Raw genomic sequence first — 24,000 nt, forward strand, 5'->3', positions numbered from 1 at the left:
AGACCTAAGTGTTTGACAAAGAATTGAATTTGAGTTCTCTCTTTCCAAATAAATTTAATATCCACATGAAGTCTAGTAGTATGCCTAAGGTATACTGGAGTTTAATTTCTTTTTCTTCTCTGTTTTTAGGTCATCATGTCTTTGCTTATGCAATAAAGACATATGATTTATATTAGTTCTAAACACATTTATTTGTTGCTACTGTATTTACTGTGGGATGGTCTCTTTACTGTGGGATGGTCTCTCATTCAATAGAGAATCCATGCTAGAGAATGCTGGATTCTCTAGCATTTAGAATGTGTTTTTTTTTTTTTTTCCTGTGGCTCAGCATTTAGCTGAGCATTTAGCTGAGCATTTAGCATTTAGCAGGACTTATAAGATGAAGACCCAGGTTCAGTTCTTGGTGCCACATATGCTCTGGTCTCTTTCTCATAAAGTAAATAAATAAACAAATCTTAAATTAGAAAATAAATACGGGACAGGGAGCTATCTCATCTGTTAGAATATGTACAAGGACCTGAATTCAAGTCAGGGCAGCACTGGGAAAGCTCCATGAATAGTGGACTGGTATTGGGTTATCTCCCTTCCCTCCTTTTTCTATCTGTCCTCTATCTGTTTCTCTCTCTCTAAATTAAAAGAAAATCAGCACTGGGAGGCACTGTGCTTTCTAGGTACATTCCCTACAACTTCAAAATAATAAATAGATTGATTGATGAATACATAATCAAATGTTTTGTGTGTGTGTGTGTGTGTGTGTGTGTATGTGTGTGTGTGTGTGTGTGTGTGTGTGTGTATGTGTGTGTGTGTGTGTGTGTGTGTGTGAATTTCCTGAGGCTCACTCATTAATGGCATTGTTCCTAATCCCCGTCCCAGCCCTCTACAGCCTGGTCACCTCATAACTGAGGATTAGCTTTCTTAGTCAATGCAAATCAAACTCTATAAAGTATTTCAATACCCAGCAAGAAGTGGATGCCCCAAAAACAAAGCTTTAGGAAGCAAAGTGCATTACTATTTTCATTCCTAACAGCACAACCATTCCTAGAGGGACACTACCATTTTAACCAGTAGCAGCTACCCAGGAGCATGCCTGTGAAGCCCTCTAAAAATCAGACTTGGCAACTAAAGCAGAGAGGAGAGAAGGTGCCTGGGGCTGGCTGTTCATTAAGGGCTCCAGATGCTCACATTCAAGCCTGAGGGCAGTCAGGTTCTGGCAAGGGTTAGAATGTGGGACCCCACTGTTCAAGAGTGGGTACCTCAGCCTTGCCCTGCCTAGTCAGGGACTTTAGACATTTGGTAGCCAAGCAGTGCCTGTGCTGCCTGTACTTCACACTTACGGAATAAAGCAAGAAAGCCTTTCTAGTCAAAAAAAGGAGCCTCCCCACCCCCACCCCTAGCCACCAAAATGGTTGGGATTATTTTCAGTTTACACTGTGTGTTGGGTATGGGTTGGTTTTCCTATGCATGAGTACCAGTTCTAACACCTGGTGCCACATGGGAGCTCTGTATATAAGCACCAGGGAAAGTTGAACAAGCCGTGGGCTGGTGTCTCTCCCCAACCCCCCTGCCCCCAGTCTCTGTTTGAGATTAAAAAGAAAAAAGTAGAAAGTAAAAGGTCTGCTTAGAGCAGTGGACTCATGCAGGTTTAGGGCCCAGGCAGACAAAACTTTACCTGCTGGGGGAAATTAGGTAGGAAATGTCCTCTACATCCTCCTCATGTCTCAGTGCCCTTGCTTGTCACGTTCTGCTCTGACAGTGTCTTCCTCCTCCACCCTCAAAGTTCCTCCCCCCCTCACCCTACCCACACACACAAACTGGGTTTACTTGTCCTCTCTGAAGCCAGAGCTACAGTGACAGGTGTATTCCTTTCCTAGCAGTAAAAATTCAAAAAGTGCTCTGACTCCCAAGAAAAGAAGCATAGGTTCTAATTTAAGTGGTGGGGGTGGGGAGGATTGTTGACAGCCAGTGGAGCAGGGATACCAGAGCTCTCCTACCACAGCCCCGCCTAGCAGACTACCTGCTGGAAGGAGGCAGTAAACCCAGACACATTAGCAGAGTAATTGTTTCTTCTTCTTTGTGGAAAGAAAGGGATGGCAGAAGGAGGCATCTCCTGCATTTGGTTCTGAATCTACAGTAGAAGGAGGCAGAGGGCAGTCTGGGTTGTTTTCCCAGCAGCTGCCACGCGCCAAGTTCAGCAGCTAGCCACTGACAGAGTGCTGGAGCAGCAACAAGGAGACTGGCCGCAGGGCACCCAGGAAGGAGCAGAAGGCTCTGTGGGAACACCAGGTGTTTCACCCTGCTGGGAATGTGGCTGAGATTTCAACTACAAGTCCTCAGGCTGACCATAGATATTCATGTATCTTGTGACTTTACTTCACTGCAGTCATGTATGCCCACCTCATACACACCAAAGAGGAATCAAAGCCGGCCAGTGACCTGCAGTTCACATGCTGCCCAGTGGACTTCATCTGTGCTAACAAAGCAGGAAGCGAAGTGCACCCCCCAAGCTCCAATTTCACAAGATGGATTTCTCACGCAACATAAAATCCTTCTGCATTTCTCCCAGAACAGCTAGTACTGATGTATAAATGTTGGTGGAACATAATGTTTTTAATTTCACACCTCAAAGAGCACAGTTGAACGCTTTATAAGAACGTAAACAAAAATTAGGCCAAGCACTGCAGACAGACTGGAAGGGGAGAATATGACGTCCCCTGCCGTAAATATTCCAGGTTGGTGAGGAAACATATAACTAACAACCTTGTTGGCTAAGGCCACAGAAATGTGTCTTCTGGTGTTTTGGCTGCTGACGCCAGTCTCTTCTGACAAAGACATGTTAACATGGGTGCAAAAAATCCCACCTCATGCCTAGAACTAGTCAGCAGAACTCACATCTTATTTCTTCCTTGATTTCTTTTTGGTGGTGTCATAAGCACGAACGATTTCTTCCTGAGTCACAGCCCCATGTTCTTCTTGAGAGAAGGCATAGCCGTCTGCAAGGGAAGTACACAGAGGCACCGGTTATGAGGAAAACTGGAGGGGTGCACATGTTTGGGGGAAGACTGTGTGGAGCTTCACAACAGAAGCATTATTAGTCCTGGAGAGGTGGGTGAAGGTTTGGGACAGTGGTCCTGTGACAGGTTGAAGACTGATGAGTTGGAGTCTGAGAGGTTCTGGCTGTTGCTGAGGCTGGGGCTCAAAAGAGATGGCTCAGAAGGGTAGCGTTCTGATTTGGGGATCTGCAGTGGGACTCAGACCGGAAAGCATAAATGGTGATTCACTGGTCCATATCTGCACAGTCCCACTTTCACTCCCAATCAAGAGGAAAGGCAAGCTATTCTGACCCACCTCAAGCTGTGGACATGCCAGGAGACATGCACACACACCAGTAGTAGTAAAAGTTGGCAAGGTGCATGTGCTGCTTAGGGTGTTTCTGTTTTTAAACTGAACTGATTTGGACCAGTAATAAAAAAAATGGCAGTGTTTGTTTTGTATGAATTTAAAAAAATGATCACAAGAGCAAATCAAAGAGAATCTGGTGATTTGCCCCTATGGCCAGAAGAAGATATTTCTTACAATAAGTTTAAAAATCACAGTAATGATTATAATAGTCACAGCAGTCAAACAGGATCAGATTCGATGTGTGATGTGTATTAGTCACTGTTCAACGTGCTGTGCATAAAGACAACCCTTTGAAATAGGTGCTAACGTTCTTCCCATTTCACAGATGGTGCAACTGAGCTCTAGGATGACTTCTTTTATTCCCATAATTCGTCCCAAGGTTACACACCTAGTAGGTGGCAGAGTTGGGTGTCTTCCAGGCAGTGTGTCTGCAGGGTCCAACTCTACTGTATCTCTGCTTCTAAGAAGGTTTCAGCACTCACAAGCCCAAAATGGAACTCTCCTTCCTAACTCATCCTTCTCACAGAAGGATAAGTCTCCTTCTATGTTGACTTAACCCTTTTGACTTAGGGAGATAGACCTACAGCTTGAGTTTTTATTTTATTTTATTTTCCTATTTATTTATTCCCTTTTTGTTGCCCTCTTTTTTTTTATTATTGTAGCTATTACTGATGTCTCCATTGTTAGATAGGACAGAAAGAAATGGAGAGAGGAGGGAGAGACAGAGACAGAAATGGAGACAGAGAGGGAGAGAGAAAGATAGACACCTGCAGACCTGGTTCACCGCTTGTGAAGCGACTCCCCTGCAGGTGGGGAACCCGGGGCTGGAATCGGGATCCTTATGCTTTGTGCCACGTGCACTTAACCTGCTGCGCTACCACCCAACTCCCACAGCTTGAGTTTATAGGACAGTAAGGAGATATTCTGACCCAAAGAGAACACAGTTGTAGCTTGACAACTGGATGTGTGTGTATTAATAATTTTTCAACCAACTGTTGTTTCACTCTTACAGTCTTTAAGAGAAAAGAAACCCAGAAATGTGTGCGTGCATAATCTTCTGGGTGTTGGCTACTTAAATCAGACATATGACTCAAAAAGGAGAGTTTAAGGGCTGAGTAGTTGCATACCTGGTGGAGTGCACACACTATCATGCATGAGTTAGAAACCTGGTTCAAATCCCCGACCCCCACCCGAACAGTTGAAGTGGGGGAGCCTCAGGAGCAGTGGGGCTGTGCTGCAGATATCGCCCTTTCTCTCCTCTTTTTTACTATCAAAAAGAAGGAAAAGGGGGGCTGGGCGGTAGGGCACCGGGTTAAGCACACATAGTACGAAGCGCAAGGACTGGTGCAAGGATCCCAGCTCGCCACCTGCAGGGGAGTCGCTTCACAGGCGGTGAAGCAGGTCTGCAGGTGTCTATTTTTCTCTCCCCCTCTCTGTCTTCCCCTCCTCTCTAAACTTCTATCATACCAAAAATTTTTTCTCTTGAAAAAATAGACACAGGAGCAGTGGATTTGTAGTGCAGGCACTGAGCCCCAGAGATAACCCCAGAGGCAAAAAAAAAAAAAAAAGAAGAAGAAGAAGAAGGAAAAGGGGGGGGGAAATGTCCACCAGGAATGGAGTCCTAGCAATAACTCTGGTGGCAAAAAAAAAAAAAAGGGAGGAAGAATTTCTAGGGTATAAAGAAATACAGTAGTGAAATTTTGGTTTCAAGGGATAGGGCTACCCAACCTGGATAAATTGGATTGGACAAAAACAAGTAACACTTTCATACTGTTATACAGACGCTGTCTATGTAATCCATGTCTAGATAGGTGCAGGTAGGAAGAGGAAAGGGAGGAGGACAGAGACTGATTCTGATCCAATAGTCAATCTCTTCTAGGGTACACAGACCACGCAGGGGTCACTACCAAAGAGTTTATCCAGTAGTCCCATTGGCTGCATCTGCCACCATGTTTCCAAACTGTTGTGTACTAAGACTTTCCTGACCTTAGTTGAGACTTCAAGAGGATTTTGCTATTCAAGGGAAGGAGGATGGCCTGATAGGGTTATCCTGAATATAGAGGTGTCTCCCTGTTTCAGATAAAATATCTTATTCTTTCAAAAAAATTTTTTATTTGTTACTGGATAGAGACAGAGAGAAATCGAGAGGGGAGCGGGAGAGACAGACACCTGCAACCCTGCTCCACCACTCCTGAAGCTTTCCTCCTGCAGGTAGGGACCAGAGCCGTGAACCCGTGTGCACTGTATTGTATGTGTTTAGCCAGGTATGGCACCATCTGGTCCCAAAATATCTTATTCGTAGAAGTCAGGGAAGGTGGGAATTAAGAGTCACCATGGTAGAGACTTAAGTGGGATGCCAGGAGCCACAGCACCCCACCTGCCTGCACTCCTCAATCTGACAAAGATGCATGGACAGCTCTCTGGCCTCTCTGCGATGAACATTTAATTGCTATTTGCATCCAAATGGGGAGCAGAGAGGAAACCTCCAGCTCTTTTCATGCCCACATTCATTAATCTTTCAGGAAGCCCTGACAGCCAGAAAGTTAATGATGGGGCCTTGAGAAGCTCTCACGGTATCCAACCAGGGGACTTTCTCTGGCTGCCTTCCTAACACATCTGCTTCCTAAATATTCAGCCCCAGAATGTGAAGGAGATGGAAGGGTAAGTGGTGAATTTCCTACTTCTTTTGTCTTCTCCTGGCAGAATACTTGGTGAAGTATGTCATTTAGAAAAATCATCTGGGGGACAGGGTGGTGGCGTGCCCAGTTAAGCACACATATCACCAAGTGACCTGGGTTCGATCCCTTACTCTCCACCTGCAAGGGGGAGACTTCACAAGTAGTGAAGCAGCAAGTCCGAAGGTTTCTATCTTTCTCTCTCCCCCTCAAGTAAAATATAAAGGGGGGGAAAAAGGAAAAAATGACCACCTGAAGCGGTGGATGTGTAACCCCAGCAATAACCCGGGTGGCAAAAGAAGAGGAATAAAACTCTCTCTGAAGTAGCATTTGTTAATAGAAAAAGACTCCTAGAAGCAACAGAAACAGGAAGGCCATGGGAACAACGCTGAGGAAATTAGACTGTGGAAGAAACAGTGATCTCAGTTAAAATAAATGACTGCACTGGTAGGTTAGTCCAGAAGGAAACGAAAGTATTACCCAGATGAGATTATTCTGCTGGTTTCCTGGGAAGACCAAGGGCCCGAACAGCTGAAAGGGACCAGGAGGGACCTAATGAGGCCAAGGCAACTTTGTGGCACACCTAACTGGCGGTCTTCTCTGTTTGTTACCAACAGAAACCACCTAGGCTGCTGATCAGGTTCCCATTACTATTTACGGAGTGTTTATTAAAAATGCAGTGTGAGATTCAGAAGAAATGTTCTTTCGTTCTTTTAAAAATATTTTTATTTATTTATGAGAAAGATAGGAGAGAAAGAACCAGACATCACTCTGGTACATGTGCTGCCAGGGACTGAACTCAGGACCTCATGCTTGAGAGTCCAGTGCTTTATCCATTGCGCCACATTCCAGGCCACAGAAATCTTATTTCTTGTATTTGTTCACTAGAGATGTTTTGCCTATGACCAGGCACGCTGCATGATGTAAACCCAGACTAACAAGGATGACCAATGACACCCTTCAGCTGGGAGCAGCGTGGCTTGCCTTCTAGCAGTAAGCACAATCATATCTGAGTTCTGTCACCTTTGTCCCTCCAGCCCCAAAACTCCTCTGGTTCTAGCATATCCTCACAAATGGGTCAGGCTCATATAGCAGGAACTAGGCCTCTAGCAGGCACATCAGTGTTAAACCTGGGCAACCTTCCTGGGAAAAGCACAGAGGCCCTCTTCCCTTCCCCCAGAGATTATCACTGTTTTAGTTCATATGCTAACATTAAGTAAAGCAGCTTTTGGGGAGTAACAATTTAAAAGTAAATTCCCCAAAACAGTACTTCAACCTCAGAAAAATACCCTATTGAGAGACTTATGGAAGAAACTTAAACATATCAGGACTTTCTTTTCTATTTCTGAGATAGAGGGAGAGAGGGGGGAGACAGAGAGAGAGAGAGAGAGAGAGAGAGAGAGAGAGAGGCTGCCTAGGGACAGAACATGGTGTATTGCACCAAAGCAAAGGACTCTGGGGAGGGAGGATAGGAAGAAAACTCTGAGGGCCTATTATATAATGAAATTGTATGTATATATCACTGATTGCACTGTAAAGCATTAGCCCCCTCAATAAAAAGAAAGAAAGGAAGAAAGGAAGGGAGACTAGGACCAGGCAGCTGAACTTCCTTCAATGTGGTGGGCTGGGCTGGAAGCTGGGTCAAACACACAGTGGAGCAGCACACTACCCAAGTGAGCTATTTTGCTAGCCCACCACATCAGGAATTTTCTTTCTTACCTTTTTCCCTGCCTCCCACTTTCCCTCCCAATCCCCTTTTTCCCCTTTTTTTTCTTTCTTTCCTGTCACCAGGGCTTCACTGCTCCAGGCCAGCATTTTCAGATGAAAAAAAAGAAAGTGTGGATGTTCACAGGAGAGAGGTATCACAGCACTGAAGCTTCCCCCAGTGTAGCGGGCTCAGCCTGGAACCTGGGTCCTGCGTAGGACAAAGCAGGCACACTATCCAGGTGAACTGGTTTGAAAGGCCACAAGATCACTTCTCTTTCCTCACTATAATGGATAATCATTTCAGTACAATAGAAACAGTGAACATGGATACCGTTGCTTTCCCTACAGTTTTAAGCAGTCTCTGAGCATTACCTACTGCTGTTAGGTGTCTTTGTAGGTGCATTTGTGTCATTGAAGGATACTTTTCTCTCATTTATTGCTCTTCACCATTTGTAAGGCTGAACTCTGATGGGCAGTTGTCTCCTTGCCTATCAGACTGCCCTTATGCTCCCTGTGTTCCCAGAGTGGGTTGGGGTGCCCTGACCGCATGCTTGCAGGTGACTACTTACGAGGGACACTCTGTTGCAGTGAGGCAGTTCGGAAGAGTGTGGGGGGTGTCTTCCTGCTGAGCCGCTTCAGCAGGCGGTCCCGCTCATTCAGCCTGCAGGCAAGCACACAAATCAGTCCTGTCCACAACACCCCTCAAGGTCCTCAATGGCTTCAGGTTACAGAATAAAACAGGTGTGCATGTGGGGGGAGGGGTTACTTTCCTCTGTCCCCCAAAGAGTCCGGTTTCCGTAGGCTGTGCAGTTATTTACAGTAGATGCTATCTTGACACTGAATGCACTGCTCCTGCTTCTAAACGGCACTTTGTTTTCAGCCTGTCCTGGACACGATGCCTCTGAACTCTGCCTTCCTCTTCATTGAAATGTACTACAAGTGTCCTTTCATACCCGGTAAGCCCTTGGCTTCCCAGAAGCGTTTGCAGTAAGTCATGTGTTCTTAGTCTCAATCTTACCTGCAGTTTCTTTGCTCCAAGGAGGAACTGCCAGGGCTAGCTTTGCTCAGGAGCTCAGCCAAGGATGGGCCAGTTTCTGCAGAACCTGACTGTGTTTTGAACCACCATGAGCAGCAAGTGGGCTTTCACTTAAGACACAAGAACTGGAAGCTCTTCCTGCCTTTTACTAAGAGTTATTACCTCCCAGGTAGCTGTCGCTGTGAAGAGATACGGAGTAATCGGGAAGGTAGCTGTTGTTGATTGCTATAAACCAAACCATGGTTTATAGAAGGAGCCATTGCTCCTTCTGTTTTTTTTTTTCCTTTCCTGTGTTTGTTTTAAAGGTTTAATTATTACGGAGGGGTGGGTGGAGCAGAAAGGAGAGAACCAGAGATTCACTCTGGCACAGGTGATCATGCTTAGTCTCATGCTTAGAGTTCAGCACTTTGTCCACTGTGCCACCTCCTGTGTCACGCACTCCCTAATTTCTTTTGTAATATTTACTCACTTGGAAGACTAGTTCCTTGCAGGTAGTCTGTTTTTTCCTTCTGACTGTTATTACAATAACTTCCTTTGTTTGGTTTCTTAGATTTTCATTATACCACCTAGTAATAGTAGTGTGGAGATTCATTTTTATATCCTATTTGGCTATTCAGGCCTGGGGAGACTTGATGATTTGAAGGTTAGTTCCATCTTCTTTCATTTTTTTATTATTACTTGTAATTAGTAGTATGTTACAAGATTATAAGATTACAGTGTATAGTTCCACACCACACACACCATCAAAGTTCTCTGTCACCACTTGCCTACTTCTCAAAGGTAACCATCATGGTTCACTCAAGTTTTAGAAACAGTTTGCTTGTTTGCTTGTTTTTGGCAAGTTCATGTGAATCAGATCTCTTGATTCCATCTGAGTGAAACCATCTGGGAGCTCTAGTTGTCTTTCATCCCTTATTTTGCTAAGCATAGTCACCTTCAGTTCTATCCATTCTGTCTCATAGGACACAATATCATCTTTTTTGATTGTAGAGTAGTATTCCCTAACTTCTTTAACCAGTCATCTGTTGATGGGCTGCTTCCAATCTTTGGCTATTGTGGATAACGCAGCTATCAACATAGGTGTGCATATGTCCCTTCTAATTAGTACTTGTGGTCCGGGAGGTGGCGCAATGGATAAAGCACTGGATTCTCAAGCATGAGGTCCCGAGTTCAATCCCTGGCAGCACATATACCAGAGTGATAGCTGGTTCTATCTGTCTCTCCTCCTATCTTTCTCATTAATAAATAAATAAAGTCTCTAATTAGTATTTTAGCGCCCACTGGATAAATGCCTATGAGTGGCACTGCTGGATCATTAGGTAATTCCATTTTTATTTGTTTAAGGACTGTCCATACAGTGAAAGACATTTTGAATGCTTCTCCTCATTTCTAATTTTTCTTGCTTAAAAGCTTCTAATACTTATAGTTCTGTCTTCAACTTCTCTAAATCTCAGTATTTTCCAGTTCCTTTCTTGGTTGGCTGACCCAAATTGTATTTAACTGACCATCATATTTTAATTCAAACTGCTACCCTATTCTGGAGCAGTGAAATAGCTCACCTGGCTGGTGTGCTCACTTTGCCAAGTGTGCAGCCCAGGTTTGAGCTCAGTGCCCACCGCACTGGAGGCAGTTCAGTGTTACAGTGTTTCCCCCTCTCTCACTCTGGCTATCTGAAAAAGTCTTAGAAGCAAACATAAGAGTCAATCTTTATGACCTTCAGTTTGTCAACAAACTAACAAAAAATGGATAAACTAGACATCAGTAAAAGTTAAAAACTTCTGTTCATCAGAGGATATTATCAAGAAAGGGAAAAGACAACCATAAAATGAAAGAACATGCAAATTATATATATCTAGTATCCTGAATACATCAATAATCCTAACAACTCAACAGCAGAGAGAAAGAAAAACAATTTAAAAATGAGCAATAGACGCAGTAGATTCATCCAAAGGAGAAAGAAAATGACCAGCAAACATATGAAGAGATATTTCAACGCCATTAGTCACTAGGAAAATGCAAATCAAACCACAAAGAGTTCATATTTAACACCTACTGTGTTGACAGCAACAAGCTAGAAAATAACTGTTAGACTAGTATAGCCACGGCCCTTTGTAATAGAACTAAAATAGGCCTACTAGCTATCTACAAAACAGAGACACCCTTCCCCCAACTCTTCATCTGCACTATTCCAGCCTTTAGGTCCATGATTGGCCAACAATTTGTTTGGCTTTGTATGCTAACCCTTTTTTCAACCTCCAGATTCCAGATGCTAGCATGATGCCAACCAGACTTCCCTGGACAGAAAACTCCACCAATGTGTCCTGGAGCTCAGCTACTACTAGAGGCAGACTGGGAGTATGGATCAACCAGTCAATGCCCATGTTCAGCGGGGAAGCAATTACAGAAGCCAGACCTTCCACCTTCTGCATCCCACAATGACCCTGGGTCCATACTCCCAGAGGGAAAAAGAATAGGAAAGCTATCAGGGGAGTGGATGGGATCTGATGGTGGGAATTGTGTGGAGCTGTAACCCTCTTATCCTATGGTTTTGTCAGTTTCCTTTTTATAAATAAAAAATAAAAAATTGGAGAAAATGGAACTCTAGCATATTACTGGTAGAACTTGCTGTTCTCATTAAGTTCAATTAGAAAACCATGCTATCACCCAGCAATTCAATTCCCAGGTATATACCTAAAATAAATTATAATAAAGTTAGACACTTTTATACTAATATCTCTAATAATATTACTCAAGATGGTCAAAAGATTAAAAAAATCAAAATTAATGAACTGAAGCAATCATAAATGCATAAACAAAATGCATAAACAAAATGAAGTATAACCAAACAAAGGAATATTATTCAGTTTAAAAAAAGTGGGCTGTAGACTGGGAGGTGGTGCAGTGGATAAAGCACTGGATTCTCAACCATGAGGTCCTGAGTTCAATCCCCGGCAGCACATTACCAGAATGACATCTAGTTCTTTCTCTCTCTGCCTATCTTTCTCATAAATAAATAAAATAAAATTCTTTAAAAAAAAAAGTGGGGAAGGGACCAGGCAGTGGAACATCTGGTTAAGTGCATACATTACCATGCATGAGGACCTGTGTTAGGGCCCTGCTCTCCACCTGCAGGGGAAAAGCTTCATGGATGGAGAAGCAGGTCTGCAGGTGTCTCCCTTTCTCTATCTCCTACTACCCTCTCAACTTCTCTCTATCCTACCAAATAAAATAGAAATAAAGGAAAAAGAAACAGTGGTCTGGGAGGTGGTGCATTGGATAAAGCATTGGACTCTCAAGCATGAGGTCCTGAGTTCAATCCCTGGCAGCACATGTACCAGAGTGATGTCTGGGTCTTTCTCTCTCCTATATTTCTCATTAATAAATAAATAAAATCTTAAAAAAAATAAAAAGAAAAAAGAAACAAATGAAAAATGGCCACTGGGAGCAACAGATTTATAATGCAGGTACTAGGCCCCAGTGATAATCCTGGTAGCAAAAGTACATAAGTGAGTAAGTAAATAAGAAAAAGAAGGAGTGGGGAAATAGTTCACCTTGTAGAGTAAGCACTTTACCATGCAGAAAAAGGTATGTTCCAGCTCCTGGTTACCACATTTGAGTACCTGCATGGCAGTGGGAGAGGTGGTTCTTTGTCTCTTTTCCACTCTACTGCTTTCCCTCTCAATCTTTCCCTGTCCTATCTAATAATAATAATAACAATAATAATAATGTTATATTAAAAAATAAGTAGCAATGGCCTCACATCAACAGCTCAGGTGATGGGAGGGTATTTACTTCAATTCATGGTCTACTCTGCCCTCTTAGTTTTGACTGACTTTTGCTTTCTATTGTTGCAAAATCACTTAGCAAAAAAGTTACCATTCAGCTGGTCCGAAGGTAGTGGGTTGTCAGAAAAACTATTAAAGTTAGTGTCACTAAAGTTGATAAACAACCTTCCACTGCTGGATTTGACTGAAAAAAAAAATCACCATTTTTAAAGAGTATGATTTGGTTGCACCTAATTCATTTATAGTGTTGTGCAACCATCTTGCTATTTCAAGAACACTTCCATTATGCCATCTCCCTAGTCCCACAGTTTATTTTTCAATAATGTATGTGGGGTGGGAAAGAGTTGAAGAGTTTCCTTTATTTAGTTTTCTATCCTGCTCTTAGCACACAGGTTGAACATTACCTCTCAATATGAAATGTGTTACTCAACATAAATTGACTAGAAGTCTGTGCTCTCTCAGTGTCTCTCCAGTAATTGTGGTGAAATGTGAGCTCAGATAAGTCCTTACAGACAGGCTCCATGTAGAAGCTGACATATCCTAGAGGAGGTACAGTGCTTCTGTCTTCAAAAATGAGCAGTATTAAGGAGACAGAGACAGGGAGTTTTAAAATGGAGGAAAAAGAAACGCAATAAGCCCCCATGTTCACATTTCTGCTAGAAGGCTAGTCCTACAACGTTCACATGCATTGTTGGTCTACTTTTAAATTCTGCTTCTAAGACCCCTTCTGTTGCATTGCTTAACTCTGTGGTCTATTTACATAATCATTGTTTTCACTGGTTTAATCCTCACTGGTTAGTGCGCTTTTTCCTTCTCCCCACCCCCTATCCTACGTACTTCCTGACACTTCCACCTCAGGAGATATATATAGGACAGGATTGTGATTAGAGATAGCTAGCTTGCACTGCATTCCTCACCAATAAAGATTGAACTGCATTCCCAGCTCAGACATGAGTCCCTGGTCGTCTCTCTCCCGCCCGCGAAGCTAGCCAGCAATGCATAATTGCTGAAGAGCACAAACACAGAGTTTTTATTTTTTAATTTTTTACAAGAGCATTGCTCAGCTCTGGCTAATGGTGGTGTAGTGTAGGGGGCCGGGCAGTTAAGCACACATAGTACAAAGCGCAAGGACAGGGGCAAGGATCCCGGTTTGAGCTCCTGGCTCTCCACGTGCAGAAGGAGGGGTCACTTCACAACTGGTGAAGAGTATCTTCAGGTGTCTGTCTTTCTCTCTGTCTTTCCTTCCTCTCTCGATTTTTCGTGGTCCTATCCCACAACAACAATAATAACAGCAACACAATGGAAAAAAAGATGACCATCAGGAGCAGTGGATTCATAGTGCAGGCACCAAGCCCCAGCAATAACCCTGGAGGCAAAAAAATAAAATAATATATATACTCAATCTCTATGTCTTATTTTCTAATATATATATGAGAAGACAGAGAGAAAGAGTTGGGAGTGGTAGAATTGTGCAGGAGTGACAAAAAAGAAGGAAGAAAAGAACTACTGACCCAGTGAAAATGATCTTTGGAATGAAGAAATAATATTCTTTTTTGCTTTATTTTTATAGCCACCAGGGTTACTGTTGGGGCTCCACGCTGGCACTACAAATCTACTGCTCCTGGTGGCCAGTTTTTCCTTTTTTTACTTGACAGGACAGGAAGAAATTGAGGGGGGGGAGAATCGAGAGGAACAGAGAAAGATAGACACTTGCAGATCTGCTTCACTGCTCAGGAAGTGAGCGGAGCCTTAAACTCAAGATTCTTGCACATAGTAAATCAATACATTCTCAAATGCAACCAGGGAGCTGGCTCAGCAGTAGAATACAAGACTTGAATGTGTGAAGCCCTGAGTTTGATCCACAAAATTACATACAACCAAGTGGTATTCTGCTCACTCTCTTGTAAAATAAGTACATCTTAAAATAGAAAAAGATACTGTCAAGTGGAAAGAAATTTGCTAACATCTGGACTACTCATCTGTTAAGAATAACTAAAGAAAATTGTAAAAAGCACAAGGGAAATGATAAAAGGAGAAATTTATTTTTAATTTTTTAATTTAACCAGAACACTGTTCATCTCTGGCTTATGGTAGTGGTTGGGGGAAAGGGGTGGGGATTGAACCTTGGACTTTGAACCCTCAGGCTTGAGAGTCTCTTTGCATAATTATTATGATGCTATCTACCCCTGCCTTAGAAAAGGAGAAATTTTGCAACACTAGGAAAGAAAGAACATAGTAAGAACAAATATGGGTAAATAAATGAGCTTTTCCTTTCCTTTTGAATTCTCTAGATTTTGTCTTGGCAAATTAAAGCAAAATTTTATACAGTCTGATATGTTTCAAAATGCACATAGGAAAAAAACAAAAAACAAGATGCACATAGGAAAATATTCAAGAAAAGTAGACCATAAATCAGTGTGGACAAAAAAGGTGAAAAGCAGTTAAGGTTTCTGTACTGCATTCAAATAGGTAAAGTGAAAAACACCAATATACTATGATTAGTTATGTATATAGTACCTGGAACAACCAGTAAGAAAAATCTATTCTAGAGAAATGAAAATTAAAGTCAAAATGAGCTATTACCACATACCTATCACAATGGCTTACACAAAAATAGCGACACCACCAAATGCTGGCCAGTATGTGGAAAAATTGGACCATGCTTACACACTGCTTATGGCAACGGAAAGTGGTGTGGCCACTATGAACAACAACTTGGTAACTTCTTAAAAAAAAAAAAAAGCAAAGGCAAACATAGCACAACCTCATGACTATATTAAAAAAAAACAACACTCAAATATCCACTCAGAATGGTACTGTTTATATATCTGTATACAACAAAGAACAAAACTGATCAGAAAGACTTGGTCTAACACACAGTCAAAACTAGCAACCACAAAATTATGAGCTTAATAAATGGTTGTTATTTTAAGGGAAAAAAGGGCACTTAAATAAATATGCAGTTACCACAAAACCAGCAGTTATACTGCTAGACATACATCCCTGCAAAAGACTTATTTTTACATAAAATGTGTACACAAATATTTATAGGATTTTATTTATAGTAGCCGCACACTGGAAACCCAGATATAAACAGGTGAACAATTTCTCCAAGCAGGGGACCACCACACCACTAGTTGGCAATAAAGAGAAAAGAAGGGAGTCGGGCTGTAGCGCAGCGGGTTAAGCGCAGGTGGCACAAAGCACAAGGACCGGCATAAGGATCCCGGTTCGAACCCTGGCTCCCCACCTGCAGGGGAGTCGCTTCACAGGCGGTGAAGCAGGTCTGCAGGTGTCTATCTTTCTCTCCTCCTCTCTGTCTTCCCCTCCTCTCTCCATTTCTCTCTGTCCTATCCAACAACGACAACAACAATAATAACTACAACAATAAAACAAGGGCAACAAAAGGGAATAAATAAATAAAATAAATATTTTAAAAAAAAAAGGGAAAAGAAACCTTTGATACACACAACAATCTGGGTGACTCTCCAGAGAAACAGGCTGAGGAGGAAAAGGTCACCACTAAAAGGTCACACACTGCATGATTCCTTTATATCACATTCTTGAAATGACATAACTGTAAAAATAAAGAGCAGATTAATGGTTGCCAGGAGTTAAGGAGAAGATAGAAGCTTGTTGTGGCTATGAAAACATAACATGAGGGATACTGTAGTGATGGAAATGGTCTGTATGGTGACCCAGCCACATTAATTTCCTGGCTGTGAATATGTACTATCATTTTGCATGAAGTTAATACATGGAAAAATGAGTAAAAGGTAAGTTGGCCCTCTGTGTATTATTTTTTTCAAGGTCAGTCTGTTTATTGTGGAAACACTGATTTACAGGCTTGTTCTTGTCACAGGGGTACAGTTCCACATCTCCTCAACTTAGGTGTCAGTACATCTTCATCCTCCACCAAACTCGCATCCTTTACCACCATAAGGATTTAGATCCCAGCTCCCTCTCCTATTTGGTCCCCGGATCTGCTGAGAAAGACCACAATCCTTCAAGGTTTTACCGTGCATTGCCCTTGGCTTTGTTTCTTTGGTCCCACCTAGGAGTGAGAGTCTATCTTACAGCTACATAGGAAGCCACAACTATCTCAAAAGAAGTTCAAATTAAAAAAAAAATCTGGGGGGTTGGGCGTTAGCACAGCGGATTAAACACACATGGTACAAAGCACAAGGACTAGAATAAAGATCCTGGTTTGAGCCCCCGGCTCCCCACCTGCAAAGGGGTCATTCCACAGGCAGTGAAGCAGGTCTGCAGGTATCTGTCTTTCTCTCCCCCTCTGTCTCCCCTCCTCTCTCAATTTCTCTCTGTCCTACCCAACAACAACATCAATGGCAACAATAACAGTAACAACAACAAGGGTCACAAAATGGGGAAAAAAATGGCCTCCAGGAGCAGTGGATTCGTGGCTCCGTAGTGTAGACACTGAGCCCCAGCAATAACTCTGGAGGGAAAAAAAAAAATCTTTCATTTCATTTTATTGCATTGCCTTCTATTTCACGTTTTCCTGAAGTTAGCCCTTTCTAAATCAAATAGTGCTGGGGTGGGGTGGAGATGGGGGATCTCATCCATCTCCTGCAGGCATTCTACTCCAGGGAGAGGCTGTCCACCCCAGCCAGAGCTGTCTGACCTGATTACCCAAGCAAGCAGAGTCGAATTTGAATGACAACCCCAGCACATATGGAAACTATTACCTCACTCCACAACTTGTAGTGAGGTAGAGAGGCTTCTTTCAAACTGGGCCGAGCCCCATACTCCAGTTGGGTGAGCTTTTCAAAAGGTCAAGTCACAGTGCAGGATGTGAGGAACAGATAAATTAGCAGGGCACCCGGCTGACCTAGAGTGAAATGTGGTGTGTGTAGTGGGTTGAAAATCCCCAGGTGTCTTGGTACACATGAGGGATGGCCTAGGTTCTGTGTAGGGAAATTTTGTGATGGGAAATTTTGGGAAAAGGGCAAGACAAAACAACACTCCAGTGCTGAAGTGCCACACTAATTGCTAAGCAAAAAAAAAAAAAAAAAATCGGTTCAAGTTCTGTTACCACACACTTAACTGCTCAGAGCCATGTACCAAATGCCAAGACACTGGCTTCCTCTCAAACCCACTTTACTCTTGTGATTCCCTCCTTGTCTCTCCAGCCATATGTTTTTCTGTAACATTCCTAGAACATTCCAGTTTCCTGCCTAAGGGCTTTCACTTTGGTTTCTAACTGGCACTGTTCTTGTCACAAGGTTTCTCTCTCCACCTCCATTCACTCAGAGATATTTCCTCAGATTAAAAAAAAAAAAAGCCTTCTTCCTCCTCATTCTCTATATCCATGTGCCTGAATTTATTTTTCATTATCACACTTTTCACTAGTTTGTGTTAATTATTTTTGTTCCCCATAAAATTCAAGTTCTACGAAGAACTGGATTTTGGTTTTCATTCAGTTGCATGCCTTGCACTCAAAACAGTAACTAGTCATATAGAACATCAAGATGAACTGAAGGAATGAGGAAATGGGGGTAAATGCAGACAACTCCCAAATAAAAAAGCAAAGCTACAATGGAGGATGGCAGAGTCACAGCACCCTTCCCCTTCCTCTATCTAAAGCCTCCTAAAAACACCTGCTTTTCGGGAGTGAGAAGAAAGCATGCCTGTTTCTGCCACACCTGTGAGAATGTCATCATTAGAAAGGACAGTTACAACAAATGTTGGAGAGGATGCAGGAAAATAAAGGGACACTTCTGCACTGCTCATAGGAATTTAAATTGGTTCAGCTTTTGTGGAATACAGTCTAGAGATTTCTCAGAAAATTAGAAATGGATCCAGAAATTTCTCCCCTGGGGACTTACCTACAGGAAATAAAATCACCTATTAGAATAGATCTTTGTATACCTATGTGCATAGCAACACAATTTGCAATAGCCAAAACTCAGAAGCAACTCAGATGTCCAACAACAGATGAATGGCTAAGAAAACTGTGATACTGGAAGCCCAACAGTGGTGCACCTGGTTAAGTGCACATAATACTGTACAGAAGAAAAACTGTGGTATATATACACTACTCAGCTGTTTAAAATGATGACATCATCTGCTTTGCCTCATCTTGGACAGAATTTGAAGACATCATGTTAAGTGAAATAAGTAAAAAAACAGAAGGACAAATACTGAATGATCTCATTTTATAGGAAGAACTTAAGTAATAAGGACAGAGGGAAGTCAAACTTAGACTCAGTGTGGTGTATTGCACCAAAGCAAAGGACTCTGAGAAAAGAGACAGGAGGAGGCAGAGGAAACCTAGAGGTCATGTTGCATGATGAAGGGGGAGACGAGTAACTGTGTCCCTGTGCTTACAACTGTAAACCATTAACCCCTCAATAAAATAAAAAGAACAAACAAAAAAGGAAGAGAATGCAGCTTCGTTTAAAGGTGTTAGATTAAATAAGGAGTCCATGAGACTCAGGTGTCTCTAATGCTGTGGCAACCCATGTAAGCAAACCCAGATCTAAGACTGCAAAAGCCTCAAGGTTACAAAATTAAAACCTCAGGATAAATAATCACAGAATGTCAACTGTCAACTAATTTTAATCAGTAGCTAGTCAATAATTCCTGGCTTTACATCTTTCTGTCCATAGAAATCTATCCCCTGGCTCCGACTGGAGTAGTATGACACTGCAGATTCAAATAAATTTTTGCTCAACTAGACTCCTAAAATTCTTTATACTACTGAGTTGAGGACTTGAAAGCAGGTCCTGGGATAGGGTATAGTGTGTGTTCTAGGGGTTGAGCTGCTCCTGCCGCCCTGTGTTTATCTTCAAGTAGGGTAGAATATGTAAATGTGACAAAAGAGGAAAGAAAATAACTTGGGAGAATACAGAAGCAGAAAGGATGTTTATTAAAAGACAATGATGATTTTTAAGCTGTTTTGCAGTTGCAGATAATAGTAACTGGAGAAAAGAAAAGAATGCAGAGTGATAGAAACAAAGCAGAATATAAACCAAAAATTATGAACTATTTTTGAACAATGAAGCATATTGACCTCGAAAATAATCTTCCAGGGGGCTAGGTGATGGCGCACCTGGTTGACTGCACGTGCTTTAACACGCAAGGACCAGGGTTCAAGCCCCCGTGTCCCCACCTGCAGGGGGAAAGCTTTGCTAGTGGTGAAGCAGCGTTGCAGGTGTCTCTTTGTCTTTCTCCCTCTCTATCACCACCTACTCCCTTGATTTCTGGCTGTCTCTATCCAATAAAGATAATATTAAAAAAAGAAAGCAAGAAAAGAATATTCTAGTGGTACAGTTAGCAATTTGATCACAAAGAACATTGTAAATGAAATGGGACTTGACAAAGCATCTAATATGTAAAGGTAAAGATATGGGGATATAGTATTTTTTAATCAATTAGTTTCTTTAAGTGTGAACTTTGTCTGATATAAAAAATAAGACTCTTGCCTCTTGGTGTTAAGGAAATTTGGATATAGTTTGAAATTGTTGAGGTCACTCATGAGTGTTATTTTCTTTTAAAACAGTAAACATTCCAATAAGCTCATTAGGTTGAAAATTAATTACAGAGGATAGGGAGACAGCATAATGGTTATGTGTGAGGCTTTCATGCCCCAGGCTCCTCGGTCACAGGTTCAATCCCCAGCACCACCATAAGCCAGAGCTGAGCAGTGCTATGGTCTTTCTTTCTTTCTTTCCTTCTTTCTTTCTTGCTTTCTCTTTCTCTCTCTCTCATTAAAACAAAATAAATTTTAAAAAAGAAAATTAATTACAATAATTTTTCCCTATACAGTCTCCTCTCTTTCCCAAGTACCACCTTCAATGGTGCAGGGATTAAGTCTAGGTGATACATTTCAATAAATAAATAGTTTTAAATAAGCATTAAAACAAACAGAATAATTCAAAATCAGCTCAAAATGTACTCGACTGTTGAAGTAATTAAAGAAAGATGAGCTTCCCTATCAATTAACCTCCTTACCACTAATTAAAGATAATGAGGAGCAAGGTGGCTGGTGTGCCTGACCCTGTGCTCTCTAGGCTGAGGTCCTGCGCAAGACTCGCAGAGAAGAAAAGGAGGAAGTGGGTATAAGTGCCTAATTCATGCTGTCTCCCTGGGAAAATGCACATTCCCTATAGCTTGGGGAATACAGTCGGCTATCTTTATAAGAATCAGGACAGAGGAAATTTTGTTGATCTCAGCATAGGTTATTTTTTTTATAGGGCTTTAGGTCATGGATGAATTACTCAAAGTTAGCACAGTCCCTGGGGAGAATAAAAGACTTCAAGAAGTGAGGAGTATGTAAATAAAAAATCATGGTGGGGGTGCGAATGAAATCATCATCCTAAAAATTCTGGAGTTCAGACTACCACCAACATTTGGAACTGTTTCCCCCTCCACACAATCCATGTGGAGAATGCAGTATCAGTGGTTAAGTACTATGTAAATTTAGAAAAAGGTTTATTAAAAGCATAACAGGTCCCAGATAACATGCCTTTATAATGTTGATAAGAAAAAAAAAGAAAGCCTGGTTAACTTATTCAAGTTAACCAGGGTCTGGCTATGTTATATGTACTTTCACTTCCAGCTACAGTTTGCAAGAACCTATCAGCTACTTTAGGTGAGTTCTCACTGTACTTTGTGTGCACTTGAGCTTTCTCCCTTTGTCACTGAGTGTGTTGTAACATGGGTCCTAGACATACCTCTGTGCGTTGACTATAGAAATGTGGATTAAAGACCTAGCTGGATAAATAAAAACTTGTGACTGCCACTCACTTCAGTTGAGAGTCAAGGCATTTCCGCAGCTCTGCATATGGGTGGGCGCTGGAGGCCCGTGTCTTTACTCTGAGAGCAGAGATGGCATCCTAGTCCATGATGAGACTGACACTCACCCTTAGGCAAGGCTGGGAATACAGATGTCTCATCTGGACACTCCTCAGTTACTATTCTGTGACAGGCCTCAACTAACCAGCTGAGATGCTTTGGAGTTAGAGTTTTAATTTCATTTTTTTTGTTATTTATAACCTTGTTTCCTTTTGTCAAGTTGTCGGGGTAAATATCTATCGGAAAATATATGTATCGTTTAAAAAAATGACCCATACCTTTTTGCAGAAGTGAGTATATACAGTAGGTTTTTAAAGCAGCAATGTGGAGAGAGCAGTTGTGCAGTAATTCTTCAAAGGAGGCTATGTCAGTAGTAAAGTTCTGTGTAGAACAAGTGGGAACCATGCTTCAGATGACTCTCTAGTTTTTTGTTGTTTTTTTTTCGCCTCCAGGGTTATCGCTGGGGCTCAGTGCCTGCACTATGAATCCACCACTCCCGGAGGATATTTTTTCCCCTTTGTTGCCCTTCCTTGTTGTTTATCAGTGTTGTTGTTACTATTATTGTTGTCACTGTTGTTGGATAGGACATCGAAATTGAGAGAGGAGGGGAAGACAGAGAGGGGGAGAGAAAGACAGACACCTGCAGACCTGCTTCACTGCCTGTGAAGCAACTTCCCTGCAGGTGGGGACCTGGGGGCTCAAACCAGGATCCTTATGCTGGTCCTTGAGCCCTGCACCACATGCGCTTAACCCATTGTGCTACTGCCCAGTCCCCGACTCTCCAGTTTTTGACTGTTGATGGTTAAGGTACTTGGAGAGGGAAAGTGAACATTCAGCTATCTGGTGCCACTTGAAGGCTGTTCAGCAAGGGAGCTGGGTCTGCAGCTCAGGCTGCAGTGTGCTAAGAAACAGGACCCCATTTCCACTTGGCTGGTGGAATTTATCAAGACTTCTTTGGGTCTTGTCTTCAAAGTGACTTCAGGATGGAAGTGGAGAGTGAAGTAACGATCAAGCAGAATTTTCCGGAGTCTTCTTTCATTACCTTTAAATCAGCATTTATGGCAAATGGATAAGCACATGGATAGGCAATGCCAAAGCGGCTCTTTAGAGGTCAAGTCCCTGTCTTTCTCCTGGTAGAACAGCTGCGGAACATGCCCAATATTTCTGACAAACCACTTCTTTTAACTTTTCAAAATAAGATGATTGTCCATACTGTTGCCTGTTCATGTTTTCCAGTTTGGAAAAGAGTTTTGACAGGACTCACCTGGATTCCACAGTGTGAGGCTGTCAAAACAGGTCTAGCTCAATTACTTTATGCTTGGTATCTAGCAATCTGTGGAAAGATTCATTGCAACTGATGTTGGAATAGCACTGTGAAAGACATGGTAAAAAAAAAAACTGGAGTATAGAGGGCACAGGAGAGAAAAAATATATATATTTCTATCCTTTCCCAATGGAGGAAAAAAACAGCAGATTATAAATTTTTAAAAAGTGAATTGAATTTTTAAATCATACAAATATTATTAATTAGTCTTTCGCTTGAGCATGCACAAACACTGCAAAATGACAACTGAAAACTACAGTTTATCTCCAGTACAGTTCGATCGCTGTACTTCCAGAGTGGATATGTGGTAGAGGATAACCCTGATGTCTAAGCACAAGATGCTTCTTTGCCCATGCTATTTGTCTAGCATAAAGAATGACAGTTTTAGGGGCCTGGTGGTGTGGTGCTGAGCGCACGTTAGAATGTGCAAGGACCCAGGTTCTAGCCCTGGTCCCCACCTGCAGGGGGGAAAGCTTTGCAAGTGGTGAAGCAGTGCTGCAGGTGTCTCTCTGTCTCTGTCCTTCTCTATCTCCATCTTCTCTCTTGATTTATGGCTGTCTCTATCCAATAAAACAAATAAAGATAAAATTTTTTTTTAAAGGTCATAAAAAAAGAATGACAGTTTTCAGAGACTTGGAGAATCTCATAGAAATCTAGTGCAAAATTGATAGGTAGGAAGATGGAACATAGCTTTCAGCAAGTTATCAGAGATGTAAAGCAAATATATTAATATTTCCACCAATGCTTATTTCTTTCCTCCCCTGCAGAGAAGCCCTTAGAGTGATACCACTTATGTAGATGGATTCTGGTAACTTGGGCCTAAACAAATCCACCATGGCATTCCATGACTCTAGGGAATAAATGGTCTTCTCAAGGAAAACAGGAACCTGCAAACTGGTTATAACAGGGAAACTTCTCACTGGCTGGAAACCAGGTTTTGGTTGAGGAAACTATGGAGACCCTGTAGTCATAGTAGGGTGTGAAGGGCAGGCAAAGTATCAAGTGTTGGGTAGGATACTTGGCCTTTTGTTGTGATACTGCACGCTGGCTCACAACGGGAATTTGGACACAATTAGCATATGACTGACGTCAGGCTGACAGACTTATGTACACCTAGTTATTTAATTAGCAGGAGGCTAATTAAATAGACCCTTCCTTTCCCAGCCCTTGCTGTTCCTGAACCCTGTTCTCCTGACTCCCGCCTTTCCTGTGTGCACGGTGCCTGCATGGTTGCTTCTCCCAGAAACTTAGCTTGTA

General features: G+C 42.1%; 1 protein-coding gene across 3 annotated transcripts in view; it reads right to left on the reverse strand.

Annotated features, from left to right (window-relative positions):
• Positions 1-2,588: 2,588 nt before the first annotated feature.
• The window catches only part of ATP8A2 (ATPase phospholipid transporting 8A2), a 641,523-nt gene continuing 620,111 nt past the window's right edge, over positions 2,589-24,000 (reverse strand). For 2 of the 3 annotated variants that reach the window (XM_060191722.1, XM_060191721.1), the window contains exons 36-37: positions 8,351-8,442; positions 2,589-2,990 (exon numbers count right to left, since the gene is read on the reverse strand). In XM_060191722.1, the coding sequence (XP_060047705.1) occupies positions 2,893-2,990; positions 8,351-8,442 (190 nt within the window). In that variant the 3' untranslated portion in view covers positions 2,589-2,892. The remainder of the gene's footprint in view (positions 2,991-8,350; positions 8,443-24,000) is intronic. The other variant, XM_060191724.1, reaches the window with a different exon arrangement.

Source organism: Erinaceus europaeus, chromosome 5, assembly GCF_950295315.1.
Source record: "Erinaceus europaeus chromosome 5, mEriEur2.1, whole genome shotgun sequence".
Lineage (NCBI taxonomy): Eukaryota > Metazoa > Chordata > Mammalia > Eulipotyphla > Erinaceidae > Erinaceus > Erinaceus europaeus.